The sequence below is a fragment of the Miniopterus schreibersii genome (genome assembly GCF_964146895.1).
Source record: "Miniopterus schreibersii genome assembly, chromosome: 9".
NCBI classification, from domain to species: domain Eukaryota; kingdom Metazoa; phylum Chordata; class Mammalia; order Chiroptera; family Miniopteridae; genus Miniopterus; species Miniopterus schreibersii.
The window spans coordinates 2498151-2517592 of NC_138118.1; the positions used below are offsets into that span (position 1 = coordinate 2498151).

At 58.9% G+C, this 19442-nt stretch overlaps 1 protein-coding gene across 2 annotated transcripts in view; it reads left to right on the forward strand.

The window, feature by feature from the left end:
• Positions 1–7092: 7092 nt before the first annotated feature.
• Positions 7093–19442, forward strand: part of PRKAG2 (protein kinase AMP-activated non-catalytic subunit gamma 2) — a gene marked incomplete at its 5' end in the record, with an annotated part of 167235 nt that continues 154885 nt past the window's right edge. Inside the window, one exon of one of the 2 annotated variants that reach the window (XM_081147785.1) lies at positions 7093–7697. In XM_081147785.1, coding sequence (XP_081003911.1) covers positions 7584–7697 — 114 coding nt within the window. The remainder of the gene's footprint in view (positions 7698–19442) is intronic. The other variant, XM_081147784.1, reaches the window with a different exon arrangement.

Sequence of the window (19442 nt, forward strand, 5' to 3'; positions counted from 1 at the left end):
TCTCTCCTCAAGCCTCCCACATCTCGGGGCACCGTTTCCTAGTCACGAGGAAAGAGCCCCCCATGCCCCCTGTCCGCGCCTGCATGTGCCCCCCCCATCCCACGATGGGCTGTCCCCACGTCTCATGTCAGGCTGGCCACTCCGCTGGCACATCTCGCCCCTCCTGCCGACGTTACCGCCCAAGGCCTCGGTGCCAGACGCACACAGAGCGGAGGCCGTGCCGAGGGACACGGGTCTTACTGGGAGCGGTCAGAATGACATCACGCTCCAGCTGTATCTGTTCCCGCTGATCAAATGACATCAGGCTCTTAAAACCTGCGAAGATAAAGACTTGGAGCCGACGATCCCACGGAGATGCGGACTCTCCTCGAAGCTCCACTGGAAACAGCTTTGCTCCCTGTATGTGCCCTGACCGCAAGGTTTAGGGACCCGGGTGAACCCCGGAGTCGCAGCCAGTGCTGCGGACCAGCCGGGAGCCCACACCGCCTCCCTGCCCTACACGCGGGCGCCTTTGGTTGCCCAGAGAATCGCCGGCATCCATCCCCATAAGAGGCTGGGGGTCCCTGGAGTCCACAGGAAGACGCTCCCTTGGGCGAGTCAAAGATCAACGCACTTTGTAATTGTTTTATTTTTTCACCTAGAGGGTTAAAAGCCACCATGAGCGGGGCTGGGGAAAACAGGGCTAGGCCTTTAGCACAGTGGTGCTACGGGGAGGGCGGGTGTTGCAATGCTCTGAACCGGCCTTACGCAAAGGCCCATGCGCAGAGCTGTGCTCAGAACATCTCTCTCCCCCGAGGCCTCACGCAACTCTGAGGAGTTATATTTAGGAACATTTTACGAGATACCTTTTGGCCCACGTGGCACAAGGAGGGTCGTGAAGCGCCGCTGTGTCCTTGAGGGCCTCCCTGGAGGTCCAGAGTCCTTGACCCGAGTCTCCTGTGGGGCCGTCTGTGTACCAAACGGCATTTGCTGATTAGGGTGTAAAGGGTGAAGGTACAAGGACAGGGACAGACGCCAGCAAGGCCGTGCACACGTCGAACTCTGGGTGCGGCTGGGCCCCTCCGGGCGGGAGGCAGCTTCTCTGAGAGCCGGGAGCCGATGGGGCCTCGGCAAGGCGGCTGGAGGTCAGCAGGTCTAAGTCTGTACGCACCTGAGGACCCCAGGTGCGGCCTGCGCTCTGCGCTCCTAATGCTGCCATCGCGGGGCATCCTCAATAGACGTCTTTCCGGAGGCCTGGTGAGGAGCCGTAGCTGGCATCCTGGAGGCCAGGTCTAGGGAAGTTGTGCTCGGGTGTGTGCTGCACCACGTGAATTGTGGGGCCGGTGTAATTACCAAAGTGATTTTGTTTGTTTGGGAAATTATCACAATCAACTTGTATTATTTATTATTATTATTTTTAATCCTCCCCCAAGGGTATTTGTTCCATTGCTTTTTAGAGAGAGCGGAAGAGAGAGAGAGAGAGAAATGTTGATGTGAGGGAGACAAATCGATTGGTTGCCTCCCACACTCACCCTGACTGGGGCCGGGGATCCAGCCTGCAACCCAGGTACATGCCCTTGGCTGGAATCGAACCCGGGACCCTTCAGTCCGTGGGCCGACGCTCTAACCACTGAGCCAAACCAGCCAGGGCTTATTACTATTATTATTTTTATTGATCTCAGGTTGAGGAAGGGAGAGGGAGAGAGAGAGAAACATCAATGACGAGAATCATTGATCGGCTGCCCCCTGCATGCCCCTTGCTGGGGATCGAGCCCGTAACCCGGGCCTGTGCCCTGACCGGGGATCGAACTGTGGTCTCCTGGTTCACGGGGTTGACGCTGAACCGCTGAGCCACGCCGGCCGGGCAACTTGCATTATTTAATCATGTCCCAAATATACGGGGGAGCAAGAGGTCAGCAGTGAGTCCCGAGTCCTGTTGGGGCCGCGGTGGTGTTAGAAATGCCCCGGGTTCACCTGTGTGCTTAGAAACGCGTGGAGGGCCCACACACGCAGGCCTTCAGGTGAAAGTCCGCACCTTAGGGGGCCTGAACCCCTAACCGGAGGGGGGGTGATGCCAGATCACCAGGACAAAGGTCACACGGGAGGCTGTCAATCATGCAGGCTGCTGTCGGCAGAACCGGAGGCTGTCGCGGTGACTAGGGAGTTACCTTCAGTCAAGGGAGGGGGCATATTGCTGGGGTTGCCTCTTTTGTTCGGCAAACAGACACCCCCCTCGCCCCCACGGCACAGCGTCCTGTGGTCCCACGCGTCCTGCCTGCCGAGTCTGTCACTCTGCAGACCAGCTGGGTGTGCGTTGAGCACAGAGCTGGTCAACACACTGGGCTGTCCTCTAGAGAAAAGATGTCAACAGCAGGCCTGTCCCTTGGGAGGTTATTGCCAGAGTTACCTTTTCCTTAATCCAGAGCACTTCTTGGAGGCCATGACCAGGACGCCTACGGTTAACAGGCGTTACGGGTAAGGAACAGTCTGAAACACAGACAGGGGAGGTGGCTGGCGCGGTCCCCCAGAAAATCCAAAGGGACCTGGGGGAGAACTGTTAAGACCGCGCTGTCCCCGCCGGTGCCCTCCCCGCCGGTCCTGACCGCCTGCCTCTGCGTCTCCCCTGGGATCGATGGTACTCATTCCGTGTGCACCGGGGAGCAAACGCCCCACGAGGTTACACAACCCATGCCCAACTTAGAGGAAAATAAAAACTGGAATGTGACTCTTAGTCCTGGTTTTCACGATTAGATAACACTCCCTTTGCTTGGCAACCAGGCATCCAGCGCGCTAGCCAAGCGTCGGCTGAGCCCTCAGTCCAGACTCTCATTGTTTCATTTTTCCAAGAGCTGCTTTTTGCACAGAACTCAGTCGCTCGTTTCCTGACCGTGCAGATCGTTGCTCTCCCCCAGCTCCATGTCACAGGCAGGGACCAAGGCAGCCAGGATGCTGAATAATTTGTCCAAGGTCACCCTAAAGGAGTTTCCTAAACAGTGTTGTTAGCCTTGTGCAAAGCTTGTACGGATGGGGGGGAGGGACCCATTTTAAAATGTCTTTCCAGGGGGTGCAGTGAATTAAGATCAATGGACAGAAGTTAAATGGATATTAATAAACTCTAACAGCTGGGTCTCAGTTTTCCCCATCTGTAAAATGTGCATGGTAGCTCTCTTAGGGGATTTGCATAGAAATTAGGTAAGATAATTCATATAAATGACCTAATATGATGCCTGGCATTTCATCACTGTCAGTGTAGACAAACAATGCCCCAAATGGAATCATCTTTCTCTGAGAAGCACCATCCCAAACCACCCCTGGTGGAGGCCGGGGAATCTTTGGTTTGCTTGTGTGTTTTAAATTTTCAACTCACAGACTTTTTAAAGTTCAGTACAGAAGGGATTACTAGCCCTGGCCAGTGTTGCTCAGTGGTTCGAGCGTCGGCCAGCACACTGAGGGGCTGCGGGTTCGATTCCCGGTCGAGGGCGCACGCCTGGGGTGCAGGTTCAATTCCCGGCCCTGGTCAGGGCGCATGCAGGAGGCAACCACTTGATGTGTCTCTCTCACATCGATGTTTCTCTCTCTCTCTCTCCCTCTCCCCGCCTCCCTCTAAAAATCAATGGAAAAAAACATCCTCCGATTAGGATTAACAACAACAGCAAAAAAAGCAATAAAATGAACGAAGACATACTAAATAGAACCAGGACAAAACACATCCCCCATTACACGGGCCTTGGAAATTAAAGGCCATCTCACTCCTCTTACAGACAGGAAAACAAAGTGACTTGCTCACGGTCCCACGGCAGGCTGGTGGCAGTGCCAGGGTGGGACTCAAGTCACACTTCTAAAGTATGCCAGCTGGCTCCCAGGACGGCCCACAGTCCCGGCCCACCTGCGTTCCTCACCCTCCCAGAGCCGCACACCAGGGCGAGGCAAGTGAGGCACCGGCCCTGGGTGTGAATTTAAGGGAGGGCCAGAAATCTCAGGCATCAAGATAAGCACTATCTGATAGGCAAGGTTTTGCCGTAATAAATAATTATCGAAATCTCAGCGGCGTAGCCCAACCCAGGTCCAACGCCACGTGAGTTGCCCTGCACGCTCTCACCGAATGCCACGCGGGACACGTGGCCTCCGAGACTGTGGCGGCGGAGCAGGGCCAGGTGAGGAGACATGCGGGTTCTTCACGGCGCCGCCCAGAAGCAATAACGCGCTGAGTCTACTTACATCCCAGTCGCCGGAATTAATTGTTTATTCCTATCGGCCAGGGCACTGGGAAACGGAGGGGGTCACGTAGATATCTGGCGACCACTAAGAGCCTCTGCTTTATTCTTGGGGGGAAAACAAATATTTGCATATTAACTTTACACTCCCCCAAATCAGATTTTTATTTTTTTTCATAAAAACAGGATCAGTAACAATGTTGAGCTGAGCAATACGGGAGCCTGAGGCAAGAGTCAAAATCAGTAATGCTGTCTTTATCTGACACTCAGACATTCGTCCCGCGTAGATTTTATTGCATTATTTTTTGAGAAGGAAGTCGCAGGTCAGGGCGCTCTTTAACAATGGTGGGGGTGATTGCTACTGGCTAAAATAGCAGTGGGGGGGCCCGGCCGGGCGTGGCTCAGCGGTTAAGTGTGGACCTAGGATCCAGGCGATGGGGGTTCAGTTCCCGGTCAGGGCACATGCCCGGGTTGCGGCCTCGATCTCCAGTCGGGGGCGTGCAGGAGGCAGCCGATCAATGACTCTCATCCTTGATGTTTCTATCTCCCTCCTTCTCCCTTCCTCTCTCTGAAATCAGTAAAGATATATTTAAAAAAAAAAAAAAGCAGTGTGGGCCTCAAGGTGGAGGTGAGGGTGGGGTTCAGAGGGAACCCCCAAAGCAAGACAATCACTGTGCCCCTCCCTTGTAAGACTCCACTGATTGGGAAGATATATGATCCGTGTGTTCATTTCTTTCAGAAAGAAAAAAAAAGAAAAAGGCTGGTCAGCGTCCTTGGGCAACATGTATAAGCAACACCCACATTTCAGAAATATAGGTTATCTCAGAAATACACGCACACATACTTGGAATAATGATAAATAGGCAGTGTTTATTAAAATACCTCTCGTTTCCAAAATTGAGCTGTCAGCTGTTAAAGGGTGATATGTTTTTTTGGGGGGGGAGGACATCCTGTATTAACAGGTGGAAACAAACAAACAGAAAGACTTAAAATGCAGGCAATTTGGAGAAAGGTTTTGGCTTAGGGTTCCCAGGCACTAAAACCAGCACCCCAACATAATACACTCAGAGAACAGGCCAGTTTATTACCGAATGCTCGGGCATGTGGACACCAGCCGGCGGACCAAAGTCCATATTCTAACAGCCCATCGCCCAGGACCCAGGACCCACAGGCCCCAGCCGGGCCCCAGGCCAAGCGCTTTGTAGGGGAAATAATAGGGTGGCTTCCTCTGGATGCCCCCGGGGTGGGGTGGGGGGACCCCCTTCCTGAATTCCTGCATCTTTCCCCCTCCCCCCTTTCAAAACCAGTTCTCATCACGCGGAGTGAGTTGCACACCCCGGCTCCTGGTCTCCGGGACTCAAGCGCAATGGATGGAACTGGAACGGGGGCCTGGGGAGCCGTCTTGAGTGGGGCGGGCAGGGTGGGCTCTGCCCCCCTTTCCACCCCGCGGCACGGCTGGGGGCCAGCCCCCCTCTCCTCCTGCCAGGGTTTCCAGCATCTAATGGGATCACGGGGGATCCAGCTCCCTCCACGCGGCCAGCAGTCAGAAAAAAAACAAAAAACAAAACCCAAAAGCAAGACCCCCCCCCCCCGCAGCTGTGGCCCCGCGCAGCCCCCACCCCCGGCTCCGAGCCCCCGCCGTCCAGGCCGCGCCCGCCTCCCAGCCCCGCCTCCTTCTGGGCCCCAGGGGGGCAGCGGGAGGGGCCCCCACACACCTGAGGCCGCCCCGGGAGCCGAGGGGCCGCGCAGACTGCAGGGGCCTCCACGCGGGACGAGGGGACCTGAGCTGGAAGGGGGGGCGGGACCGATGGCTGACACAGGGGTGCTCCTGGCTGCGTGGGAGGCGCCACCTAAAGGGGTCCCTGGAGCGGCCTAACCCTCCTCCTCCCCCGAGGACACTCTGCGGACCATCCCCTCACCGGCCCCCCGCGCGTTCCCAAAGCGACCTGTGCCGCGTTTTCTCCGGGTGGCCTCCCCGCGTTACTGATTACGGGGCGCAGCGGGCTGACGTCAGCACTCAGGGCGCTCGAGTGACTTTGGGGGCCACGGCCCAGCGCTCACCCTACCTCCAGCCGGCGCCAAGGTCGCAGCGTCCTGGGGGGCCGCCCGCCACCCCAGGGGACACCCCCCCCCCGGCCCTGGCCCAACGGCGGGGCGGTGGCTCGCCAAGCCCGCGGCGGCACGCGGAGGCCTCTCCGCACCCACTTCTCGCCGCAGTCTGGGGCACCCCGCGTTTCCCGGGGCCCCGGGTGGCGGCGCGGCACCGGGACACTCACCGCGGATCCGCCGCGCAGCTCCTGGCGAGCCCGAGAGAGCGCGCGGGGCGGGGCGGGGCGGGGCGGGCCGTGGAAAGCCGCAGCCCCCGGCCACCCCCGCAGCGCCCCGCGACCCCCGCAGCCCACGCGCGCCTGCGGTCGGCCGCCTGCAGCGCGGCGCGCAGCCCGTGCGGGTCAGTGCGCATCGCCCCGAAAGCCAGCGCTTCCGCCGCGGCCGGGTCTGCGGGGCGCGTGGCGCGTGGGCGCGTTTCAGGGGCTCCGGCGCGCACAGAGACGCGAGGGACCGCGCCCCACGGGTCAGGGAGCGGCCGGAGCCGGCCCCGCGCCGCCGCGGCCGCAGGAGGGGGACCCCCGCCCGCCCGGCACGCGCCCGGCCCCCTGCGCGCACTTCCTGTTGGGCGCGTGTGGCCTCCGCCGCCTCCCGCCCGCGTCCGCGCCGCCCCCTCCGTCCCCGGGACCGCGGCGGGTGGTGGGATGGGGGGGACAGGGGGCGGGGTCCCCGTCCCCGCGGGGCCGCGCCCGCCGGGCTGCACCTTGTGCTCGCAGCGAGCCCGCGCCCCACGCGAGGAGCCGCGTGGCGCCGCCTCCCCGCCCCCCCTCCTCCCTCCCCCCGCCCAGCGCCGGGAGGCCGCCCCGTTCCGGGCTCTGCTGGCGGCCTCGGCGTGGGGCCCCCATCCCCGCACCCCGCTGGCGGGCACGGCGTCTCCCTGCGCCTGGGCGCGCGCCAGGAGGCCGGCTCCCGGCCCGGGCTCCCCGCACCTGCCCCGGCACCGCCTCTGGGGATCAGGGAGGGGAGGAGCCCAGCGGGTGGAAATGTCGCTTCGCTTTGCAAAAGGAAGGAAACTTTGCCACCCAGCTGGAGACGTCTGCCACGCGTGACCCGGAGGGAGACCAGACCCGGGACAGCCTGTGGCTTTGATTTGGCATCTGACGGGCCCGTAGGAGGAAGAGGAACCGAGCTCGGCGCTCACGCCGCCCGGTCGTCCCCTCCCGGGGCGCGGGCGGCCGCCGGGGTACCTGCTGCAGCCCGCGGTCCCGCGCGCGGGTCCCCACGCGGAAGGAGGGGACCGCGTTCCAGGCGCGAGTCACCCGGAATTAACTTCTGGTTAAAGTTATGGGAAGCGCGGCCATGGACACTAAGAAGAAGAGAGATGTCTCCAGCCCCGGCGGGGGCAGCGGCAGGAAAAACCCCAACCAGAAGAGGCTGTCGCTGCGAGTGCTCATCCCGGTGAGTCCCCGCGCCGCGCCCCGGGTCCCCGCCCCCGCGCGGCCGCCCGCCCGGCGCCGAGGCGGTTAACGCGGGGCGCCCCGCGCGCGCGCCGTGCGTGCCCCTCCTGCCCCTTGGGGCGGCCGGCGGGGAGCGTGGAGGCGCAGGGCCCCCGAGCCCCGCGCCCCGGCTCCATCGCTCTCCCCACCCGCCTGCGCCCGGGCTGGGCGTTGTCCCTCCCGGTGCAGGGTGCGGGGTGGGGGGGCGGGGGGCGGTGCGTAGTGTTGTTTTGCTGGAAAAGCACCGTGTGGACTACGCTCCGGGAGGTGGAGCCGCGCGGCCGCCGGGGACAGAGGGGAGGGGCAGTGGGTGGGGACAGCGGAGGAGGGGGTGGCTGTGTAGCCGCGCCCGCACGCGGACCTCTTTTCTCCCCCATTTCCCTCTGGGTGTCTCTGGGCCTGGGGCGGGGGCCTTCTCTGCGGCCGTTCCCTTTGCCAGCCCTTCCCCCCCCCCCCCCCAGTACATTTTGGACGTTTGGGAGGTTCCCGGATCCCTAAAAGCGTGCACTTCAGCCCCAACCACGTGGGCAGCCTGGCCCCGGACTTTGGCGACATCGATCGGTCTGCGGCTTGACTTTGTCCAGCTGGAGGGAAGGCGGTTGGGGTGTGTGCCCCGCCCTGCCCCGCCCCCCAGGAGGTTTGCCTGCCCAGGTAGCCTGTGGCCACTGGTCCTTCCCCCGACCCCCGAAGCCCTCCCTGGCCTCCCCGGAGGGGACCCAGGGGTGGGATGTGCCGGGCAATCCATATCTTCACCCAAGGAAACCCCCAACTGGGCCACATCCCTGGCCTCCACCAACCAAGAAAATGTTTGTTCACAGACACACGCACACACACACACACATGCACACACGCATAAGGCTCCAGGGAGAATGTGACTTTGTTTTCTCCGGAGTGACCTGTCCTGGGCACAGGGTGAGAGTGCGCCCCGACCTGCCTCTGACGTCTCCTTAACGACAGCGACAGGGTGGGGCTGGGGCGAGGGGGGCGGCTGGCCATCCACTTTCCCAGGCCAACCCCCCTTAGGCACGTCCCCCCGTTTGTTGAGCACAGCCCCTCCTTTCCCATCCCTGTGTGCCTAAGGCTTGGATGAGGGAAGGTAGAGTCCAGGGGCGGTGACCCCAGACATTGGAGGGGGGCCTGGGGAGCAGCTTGAAGTTGAGGCGCTGCGGTGGCCAGCCCTCCCTGGCAGGGGGACGCTCCCAGAGCAGGAGGCTGGACCCCAACTAGGCAGACATAAGCCTTCCTTTGAATGAACGTTCTACCTGAAAATGAAACGTCGTGTTTACATTTGAACCGCATTTGTAAATGGAAAGTTAGACATTAGTGCTACAAACCTCCCCCAGGTGTCATCCAGTGTCAAGCTGAGGTGTTCATTCTTGGCCTACTTCACAGGGGTGTTTGGGTGAAATAATTCACCGGGAAGCTCGCACCACTTCCAAGGGCTGTGTAAACGTATGGCCGTCGGACCTACCTCCCAGCACTGGACCTGAGCCGGGGCGGGGGGAGGAGAACGGACGCTGTCCAGCGTCCAGGCCGCGTTGCGTTGAGGCTGCCGGGAGCCCTGTCCCAGGTGCGGCGTGGAGCGTGTGTGGGGGGCACTGGCAGGTGCTGGTGGCACCGGTACAGGGCAGGACCCAGACCCGGGAAAGGACTGAGAGGCTAGACCGTGACCGTGGAAAAGCCACCATGTAGTTGGGATACTCTGACCGCCCTTCCTGCCACGGGCAATGACTTCGGCTGCTTTAGACGGTATTCTTGACTCGAGCCGGCCCCGACCTAAAGTACTGTCCACTCAGTTATTCCGTGACACATGTCCAGGGCTCTGGTGGGGTGAGATTCAGGGGTGAGCGAGGGTGTTCTGTCTCCACCCTCACGGGGCCTGCATTTGCTGGTAGGACCACGGGGGTCCTGATACTTGTGCTGGGCTAGGTGAGAGTTACCGTCTCACTGGGAAAATAAGACAGGTGCTAGCAGGTGACCCAAGGGCATAAGATGACAGGTGCAGGGGAGAGAGAGGTGACAGACATCAGACCCAGAGATGGTGGGCAGGCGAGACATGAGAGACGCCAGGGGCTACTCCTGGCAGGGGAACAGCTCAAGCCCCTCCCATGGACTCGGGGGTTGGCTGACTGCTTCTGGGTACAGTGAGGAGCCCCTTCTCGTGGAGGAAAGGGTTTCAGATTCAGAGAAGTCAGAAAGGGCCTGAGGCCAGATCAAGGAGGGCCTTGAAGTGGGGTTGCCGGGTTTAGCAAATAAAAATGCAAAGTGCCCAGTTAAATTAGAATTTTGGATACACAACAAACAACTTTTCAGTAGATGAATGATCTGTGCACCATTTGGGATCAACTTATACTAGAAAGCCTGTCCAGCCCTAGCTGGGTTTGCTCAGTGGTTAGAGCACTGACCCGCAGACTGAAGGGTGCTGGGTTTGATTTGGCCAAAGGGCATGTACCTCGGTTGCAGGTTCTGTCCCCAGTCCGTTTGGGGCACGTGCAGGAGGCAACGCATCGATGTGTGTCTCTCACATAGATGCTTCTCTGTCTGTTTCTCTCTCCCTTCCACTCTTTCTAAAAAGCATTGGAAAAAATATCCTTGGGTGAGGGTAATAATAATAATATAAATAAATAAAATTTAAAAATATATACTCCTGTCCATTGCTAACTGACATCCTGCTTTACCTGGGCATCCTGCAGCCCCACCTGGAAGGCAGCCCGGGGTGAGGACTTTCTCCCGCGGGGGCCGAGGAGCTGTGGCGTCGCTGCGGATGCCCGTCTCGTGGGGCCATGGCCCACCCGGAGCCCACTGCGGCCTTGCTGGACAGCTCCACGCCACGCCACGGCCTCTCCCTGAGTCTTTCTGGGTCCGGGTCCTGAAGGGCGCCTCCTGGGTGGTGCAGGCTGGGCTGGGCCTGCTGGGGTCGGGGTTATGCTCTAAGGGGTGGCCCTCAGCCAAGGAGGGATGCAGGTGCTCCGTGGGAGGCCCAGAGGGTCCCCGCAGGCACAGCCCGGTTGCCCGCTGTGACGGTCCGGTCTGGTGTCCTTGCTGGCTTGTCCGGCTTCCCTGCTCACTTCCCCCAGCCCCTGGGATAAATTAATGAACCTTAGACGTCTTGTTGCCTGTTTTGGGGGGAATCTTAACTAAGAAGCAATTAAAGGTGATAAATAACGTGCTTTACGAGAGTGAGCCTGATAGCAGCGTGCAAAGTGGAGACGTGGAAGGAGGGGCGGGTGTCAGGTAAACGGAGGCAAACGTTCCCGTAAACATCAGAGATAAGGCTCTGAGGGGCTGAATGACAGTGAGGACAGGAGGGACCAAGTAGAGGGGGGGTGTGAGATGTTAGAAGGAAGTCTGGGTGAGCCGCAGAGTCTGGCGGGGGGACGGGAATCGGGTTGACCTTGGGTTTGACATTGGGTTTCAGGGTATTTGGTAGAAGGAGCCGGTTCTGGGTGGGAAATGATGAGCTCAGTCGCAGCCACGGTGGACTGGAGCTGACAGCAGCGAATTGAAGGGGAGTCACCTCCGCTTCCTCAGTCCCCGGCGCCAGGTGACCGCTGGGGCCCAGAGAATGCCGTTTCCAAGGGCGTTTGGGGTTCTCAGGAGTGGCTCCTGAAGGGCAGTGTGGCTTTGGCAGTCCCGTGGGTGGCGTCATCTGGTCACGTCCAGTGGCACTCCTAGTGGCCAGGCCTTCCGGGGCCTCCAGTGTCCAAGCAGCTTGTCCCTTCACTGAATTGGATTGAGTCCCTTTTGGACACAGTCGGCCTCAGCCTGCACCCTCCTGTCCCACGCACGAACACGGGCATGGCCTGAGGGGTTGGAGGGGCATCCCCGCCGACCTCCCACCCGGGCCCTGACTGTCTTTCACCATCTCACCCTGCCTCCTACGGGCAGAGACACCAGGAGGGAGGAGTTCATTTCAGGAGATGCCCTCAGGCCTACGGGTTATAATGGGTAATGGAGACCTGGAATCGCTAAGTAAAGTAATTCATAGGTTAAATTCGATTGATGGGAGAAGGGCCCTCGGCCTAATGGGAGACGTAGCCTGTGCTTGATTCTAGCCTCTGTCGTAGGCCGTTTGGATCACCTTTCGGGGGAAATCCTCTGGGACCTTGTCAGGGGAAAGAGAAGATGCGAGAGAGAGAGGAGAGGCAGGGGGAAGGCTGAGCGCAGATTTTTGGGGGGCCATGGTGGGCCTTTAAAAGTAGCAAGGTGGCCCAGCCAGCGTGGCTCAGTGGTTGAGCTTCGAACCAGGGCCAGGGCGCAGGCCTGGGGTGCAGGCTCCACCCCCCCGTAGGGGGCGTGCAGGAGGCAGCCAGTCAGTGACCCTCATCATTGATGTTTCTGCCTCTCTCTCCTTCTCTGAAATCAATAAAGACATATTTAAAAAATAAAATAAAAAAGTAGCAAGGTTGGTGCGGCGTTTAGGGAGCCCGGGTGCGCGGAGCTGGCGCCTTGCCTCAGCTCCCCTCCCTGCGCCTTCGTTGCTCACGTAAAGTAGGGACAGTAATGAGGTGGACGGGAGGGCTTTGGAAAATAACTCATTAGGAGCCTGGCTGTGCGTGGCATCCGGCCAGGAACCTGCAGGAGAAGCTGTTGCTGGGAACAGATCTGCTGGTGTCTCCCTTTCCGTCCGAGGAAAAGCTGCTTCCCTGTGGATGCTGAACTCCACGTATCGCAGACGTATTTTAATTGACGGCCCGCGGCCTGCCTGGCGTGGGTCCTTGGAGCTGTGTGCAAGCCAGTGACAGGGCAGGTGACAACGGGGGAAGAGAGGGAGGGCTTCAGAGAGAAGGGACCCACCCAGGAGCCTGTGGGGGGACGGAGCCCGTGGCCCAGTATTTTCTGCTGACATTATTATGGCACATGTCCCCGGGCCTCTTGGGAGGGGCGCTGGAGAAATCCTTCACAGTCGCTGGAGACAGACTAAAAATAGAGCAAGGACAGCTGGCTGGTCACAGAAGGTTGTGGAGATGAGGCCGGGCGTGGGTGGGCCTGTGCCAAGTGATGCCTGTGGTGCGTCCAGAGGGAAGCCTCACGCATTCTGCATTGGTGACGGGCCTTTGACCCGCGGCCTCCCTCCAACCGCATCTGCTAGAGCAGGGGGTGTGGCCCGGAGGTGGGTGGCAACGGGACCTGCCCTTCCATTCCCAAGGCTGGGGGACCAAGTGCCCATCCCACCACCCACCCAGACACCCTGGGCTGAGGCCTCTGGCAAGGGAAATGGGACCCCGTGCAGCACAGGGAGTGGGCCAGGTTTGACCTTGGCCTTGCCCTTGGTCGGTGTGTACCACCTTGGCGAGATTTGTTGGGTTAGGGTTTAGGGCAGTATTTTTCCAACTGTGGTTCCTGGACCGGCGTAAGCAGAACCATGTTTAAAATAGAAAAACCCCAGGTCTCAGCCCGGACCTCCTGAGTCAGAATCTCTGAGGAGAGGAGCCTGTGGTTCTGTGTTTCTACAAGTTCTGCAGGTGATCGGTTCTTAAGCCTGCGGGGTTTAAAAACAATTGGTTTCCAGCTTCCGTAGTGTAATACTGATCTGTTTCTTCTGCCCCCATGAGTCTTTCCCTCCCTCCCCCCCTCCCTCCCTCCCTCCCTCCCCTCCTTCCTTTCTTTTTTCCCCTGTCTATCCATCCATCTACCTATGTATCTACCTGTCTGTCCATCCGTCCATCCATCCATCCACCCACCCACCCGCCCACCTATGTATCTACCTGTCTGTCCATCCGTCCACCCACCCACCCGCCCACCTATGTGTCTACTTGTCTGTCCACCCATCTACCTGCCTGTCATCTGTACTTTATTAGCTGTCAGTGAGAAGAGATCTCCTCCACTAGTGCTGTTCAGCCTGGGTAGGATAGCTCTTGCTTTTGAGTAAAGGCAGACCCCCAGATCCGCCCCAGCCAGAGAGCCCAGGGTGGCCAGTCTGCCCATCCACACTGGAATATTTCTGGATTTGGCATCTCCGTGGCTTAGTGCGTCTCGGGTGCCCTGAGCATAGGCTCTTACAGGGCCCAGAGTATGATATCAGGACCTTCAGCAGTCAGGCTACTCGGTGTTGGAGCCCCCAGCGCTGTCCCGTGGCTCCAGGGCGCATACTCGAGGCCGGGGTGCCCCCCCACAGCTCGCAGGGGGTGCCCGTGGCCAGCAGGAGAGGAGAGCGGGCTCCCATTGCCCGCTGGCTGAATGCCGCTTAAGCAGAGCCCGGCGCTGGGCCTCTGGAAGGACTGGGCAGGCGGAGAATGGGATTAGGAAGACTCTACCCCGCGGGGCCGACTCCGAATACTGCATAGTGGTCGAGTGATAAATGCAGCTATTGACAGTCTGGATGATTCTCTCGCCAAAGGACGTCTCTCGAACGAAGAAACAGACGGCAGCGGCAGCCCAGTGTGGTTTGTGGGTTCGGCCTTGCGTCTTGCACACGTCACCAACTCGTCGGGGTTCCCGGTGCTTGGCAGGTCTCTCCCTCCGCTTGTTTTCTCTGAGCCGGCCTCGCCCAGCGGCGCCTGGGACACTGTCTCCTATTGCTGTGGCCACCCGGAGTTGCACGTGGACCTTGCTCAACACAAGGTGGGCCAAAGAAAGAGCCCGCCGGGAGCGCTTTTCCCTTGTCAGGGCCGTCTCGCCTGCCCCGGTGGCTCCGCGCCCGCCCAGACCGCCCCCCCCCCCCCCCCCCGGCCTTCTAGACCCGCCTGCACCCTCCGGAGCCATGACAGACGTGCCCTTAAACGGTGCAGCTTCTTGCCTGTTTGCTTTCTTTTACTTTTCCTGTTTTGATGGACTCAGCTCGCTGCCAGTGACGGCCTGTTCCTGGGCACCGTGGCGCTTCTGTGGTCACCGAGCAGGCTGCAGGCACTCTCCTGGGTTGGGTTAGGATCCGGTCCCTTTCCCCCGTTCACCTCCATCCACCCTCCCTGGGACCCGGAGCCCTGAGTGTGGGCGCTGGTGAAATGCCCGCGTCTCCCACTTCTTGCAGGATGGTGGCCCCAGCCGATAACCCAGGACACAGAATCACATGTCAAAATGTCATCAGCATCTTTTATTTATTTACTTGTTCATCTTCACCTGAGGATATTTTTTTCCCCCATTGATTTTTAGAGAGAGTGGAAGGGAGGGAGGGGGAGAGAGAGAGAAACATCGATGTGAGAGAGACACGTCAATTGGTTGCCTCCCGTACTCGGCCCCCCGACCAGGGCCTGGGACCGACCTGCATCCCAGGTACGTGCCCTTGACCGGGAATCTAACACGTGACCCTTCGGTGCGTGGGTTGACTCTCTAACCACTGAGCAGGGCTGTCAGCATCTTTTAAAATGTGGAACAAACAGCCCGGCTGGCGCGGCTCAGTGGTCGAGCGTTGACCCACGAGCCAGGAGGTCACAGTTCGAGTCCCGGTCAGGGCACAGGCCCGGGTTGTGGGCTCGATCCCCAGCAGGGGGCGTGCAGGAGGCAGCCAATCAACGACTCTCATCATTGATGTTTCTGTCTCTCTCTTCAATCAATGAAAACATATTTTTTAAAATGTGGAGCACACAAAAGCCAATGAAGTGAGTGGCCCAGTTGAAGCAGAGCCTTCCATTTGCTTGGCTCATTCGCCGTGGCCTCATGGAAAGACGGCAGAGGAACCGTGCGGGAGTGAGGCTGCGGCCCTGCGTTGGCCGCAGGGAATCCTTGGAGACTGTGCAGCTGGACCGGAGGAAACGGTGGCCCCCCACCGGCCGTGCTCCCCCCTGTAGAAGAACTCGCCTCCCCTGCCATTGCTCCGGCCCTGCACTGGAACAGTTAACCCACATCTCTCATCGCTCCTGTCCTACGCGCTTTGAAAATAATATGACCCCATCCTTTCCTTCCTGTGGACAGGAAGCCCTTCTCTGCCAACTCCTGCCTTGTCCCAGACCAATCAGATACCCTCCTGGCTTCTGCCAGGGCCTCTGTGTTTTGATATTCCCTGACCTGGCACAGGGTCGCTGAGGAGTGTTCAACAAAGACCAATTTGCTCCTGGGAACCCCGGGAGTCCAGCCTTTGATCCCCGAGGCAGAGGCCGGGAGCCCGCTGCGGGTAGCCCTGCGGCTCTGCCAGCCCCCGGTGGGAGTGGGAGTGCGGAGGGGACTCGCCCCCCCTGGTGCTGAGTGTGGCTCGGGGCACCGCTGAAGTGACCTCCACTTGTTCTGGGAAAGGCCGGGGCAGGAGAAAGGATGCAGCAGGGCCAGGGGAGAACTTTAGGAAGCGAGGCACCGCCCTGGCCTGTGTGCTAAGCGGTTAGAGCGTCAGCCTGCGCCCCATGGGGTGGCGGGTTCGATTCCCAGTCAAGGGCATGTACCCGGGTCACAGGTTCGATCCCCAGCCCCGGTTGGGGCACGTGCGGGAGGTGACTGATTGATGTGTCACTCACATCGATGTTTCTCTCTCTCCCTCCCTCCCTCCTTTCCACTTTCTCTAAAAGTCAATGGAAAAAAATATCCTTAGGTGAAGATGAACAAAAATTAAAATAGAAAGCGATGCACCGATTTCTCAGTCCGTAAAGAAATGGAGAGCTGGCCCTCGCCGGTTTGGCTCTGGTCAGAGCATCCACCCGCAGACTGAAGGGTCTGGGGTTCGATTCTGGTCAAGGGCACGTACCCGGGTTGCGGGCTCGATCCCTGGCCTGGTAGAGGCGCATATGGAAAGCAACCAACCGGTGTCTCTCATTTCTCTCTCTCCCTCTCCCCCTTCCTCCCACTCTCTCTGAAAAGCAATGGAAAAAATATCCTTGGGTGAAGATTTAAAAAAAAAAGTTTTTTTAAAAAGCACCCCAGAGAACTGTCTTCCTCCTCGAAACGTAGGCGCCGCTCAGTGGGTGTTCTGCTTATGGTGGCCGTGACTGATCAATATTAGTGATCATCCTATATCGCCTGGGATGGCACGGTTGTCAGCAGACTTAGCTAACGCTGACGGAGCACTTGCTGTGTGCCAGGCACCTGCGTTCACATCAGCCGTCTGCTCTATCTGTAAATAACCCTGTGAGGTGGCGTTGCTGTGGTCATCAGTGTGATCCTTACCGTGGAGGAACAGTGTCGGCTCTTCACGGCTCACGGCCATTCCAGCCCAGCCGCCAGCAAAACTCTGTTGTGTTTCGAAACCCTTAATTGGGTTTTTGATGGCTCCAATCGGCTCAGCCCCAGCCCCAGCCCCAGCCCAGCCCAGCCCCGCCCAGCCCCAGCCCAGCCCCAGCCCAGCCCCAGCCCAGCCCCAGCCCCAGCCCCAGCCCAGCCCCAGCCCAGCCCCAGCCCCAGGCTTTTGATGCCCTGTGACTGGTCCAGGCACCTGAGGATGGGAGCAGAACTGCTGGGTAGGCAGTTCCCACCCACAGGAGGGGCACACGGAGGGTGAAATATGTGGCCTGGCAAGCTGTTTGCCCTTGGGGATGACCAGGTCCAGTGCTTTGCCCTTGAGGTTGACCAGTTCTCTGGACTCTTTACTTGTTTGGTTTGTTTTTTTTTTAGATGAAGGTCATTAAAGGCTATTCTTTAATCTTTCATCTCAAAAGTACATAACTTACCTTCTATAATTTCACAGGCCTTAGTCTCTGATTCTTTATAATTTTTTGGTTTTTTAAATAACAATATTAGGATAAACACTGAACTAGGAATTGGAAAATCTCATGCTGGTGCTTTCTTACCGAGTTAGTGAACAGTTACCGAAAGCCTATTGTGTGCCCGGCACCGGGCAAAACTCAGAGGGTGTAACTGTGGCCGAGACTGGCATGGCCCCGGCCCTCACAAGGCTTAGAGTCTCCAGGGGGACCTTGGGCACGTGACACATATCACTTTTGCTGCTATCGAAACATCCCAAAGGTAGTTAAACAACAAACATTTATTCTTTCTCAAGTATATATGGAATATATAATAATTGATATATGACAATATCATACATGATAATTAATACGTTAATTACATTACTATGTAATTGTATTAATATGTAATATTAATGTGTAGTTATAACCTATTAATATATCATCATAATCTAGATTTGTAATCTATAAATACATAATTATAATCCATATTACTCAATGATAATATGATAATATATTAAGGTCACAAACACGTTAATCTGTTATGTAATTAATACTATTTAATAGTTAATATATTCTCTAATTCTATAATTAATATGTAGCAGTCTGTACTATTTGCAATATTTTTATATTTTTACATGCACACATATATATGAGGATGCTCTCTGAGGTCTCCAGCAAGCACCTGACTGTGGAAGCGGCGCCTTCCCAGGGACAGGTGGGCTCCCAGGGCCTGCGAGTGAGGGTGAGGGGCGAAGTGTGCGGACGCCCCGTGGAGCTGGTCCTCCCGCGCCGGGCATTCGATAGCCCCCGACCTGCACCGTCTCCCCCCGACGGTGAGTGTCCCAGGAGCCCTTTGGCCCTGGAGAGAGGCCAGAGTCAGAAAAGAGGTGACTTCCCTTCACTGCTCCTCTCTGCTTGTTCGGGTGTCCTTTGAGATTTCCGAAATGACCTTGGGCCACAGGTAACAGAATAGTCTCAGCTCAAAGGCAGGAAAATGCTGGGCCGCGGGGCCAAATGGGCCTAAGGGAGGCGCTCGGCCAGGCGGCCTCCCCGCCAGGTGCGGAGGCGGCCTGGAGCGCGGAGGCCGGACGGAGGCTGCTCCCGGGGCCACTTCGCGTGGGGACACAGCCCGAGAGGCTCGGCAGCCTGCCCGGGGTCCCATGTTTGGCCGGTGGCAAAGCGGGGAGGAAACCTCGGGGCTTCTCCTCGAGGAGTGTTGGGAGTGGGGGGCCCCCTCTGGCGCGGGCATCCGTGGTCTCAGGTGGGGGGAAGCTTGGCACAGCCGCCGCCCCCCCGGCCCTCTGCCAGGGGTACCCGCTCCCCCGCTCAGGCGGGAAGACGACTTCAAAGCACGTCTGTTTTCCGCCGGCTCAGAAGCCAGGCCCACGGGCGGCTTGGGAGCGTCCGGCCTTCTGCACGCAGAGCCAGGCTGCAGGCTTGCGCCGTCCGTCTGTCTCTCCTGCGTGCATCTCTCTCCTCCTCTGCACAGGGCGACGTCAGACTCCAAGCAGAGTTCTGCGGGCCTGCGGTTTACGATATAAAGCGACGAAAGTGAGGTGGACATATCTGGTCATAGTCCTAGTTTAATAATGAACGAAGGGCCCCGGGCAGTGCGGTCCAGCGGTTAGAGCGTCAGCCTGAGCACCGGAGGGTCCCGGGTTCAATGAGTTCCCGGTCAAGGGCAGGTACCTGGGTTGCAGGTTCGATCGCCGGCGCTGGTCAGGGCGTGTGGGCGAGGCAACCACGCGGTGTGTCTCTCTCACATCGATGTCTCTCTCTCTCTCTCTCTCTCCCTCCCTTCCACTCTCTCTAAAAAGCAATGGAAAAAATATCCTCGGGTGAGAATTAATAACAAAATAACCTGGGCCAATGATTCTGTGCCTGCAGTTTCGGCCCCTGAGCCGCGGGGGAAGGAAGGTGAGCCGGATGGGGCAGAGGGAGAGGGGGGACCCCGCAGTCACAGCAGAGGTCCCGCTGACCCCCTGGAACATTCCGGAGCCGGGGTGGCCCTTCCGAGTCGTCTCCCGAATTAGCCTGAACACCCCTCTGCCGACGGACGAGACGCACGCAGCTCCTCACGTCCCAGCCCCCAGGAGACCGCCTCCCCAGCGCCAACCGGATCATGGATGCTGACGCTGATAGCGAGCGAAGCAGAAGCCAGG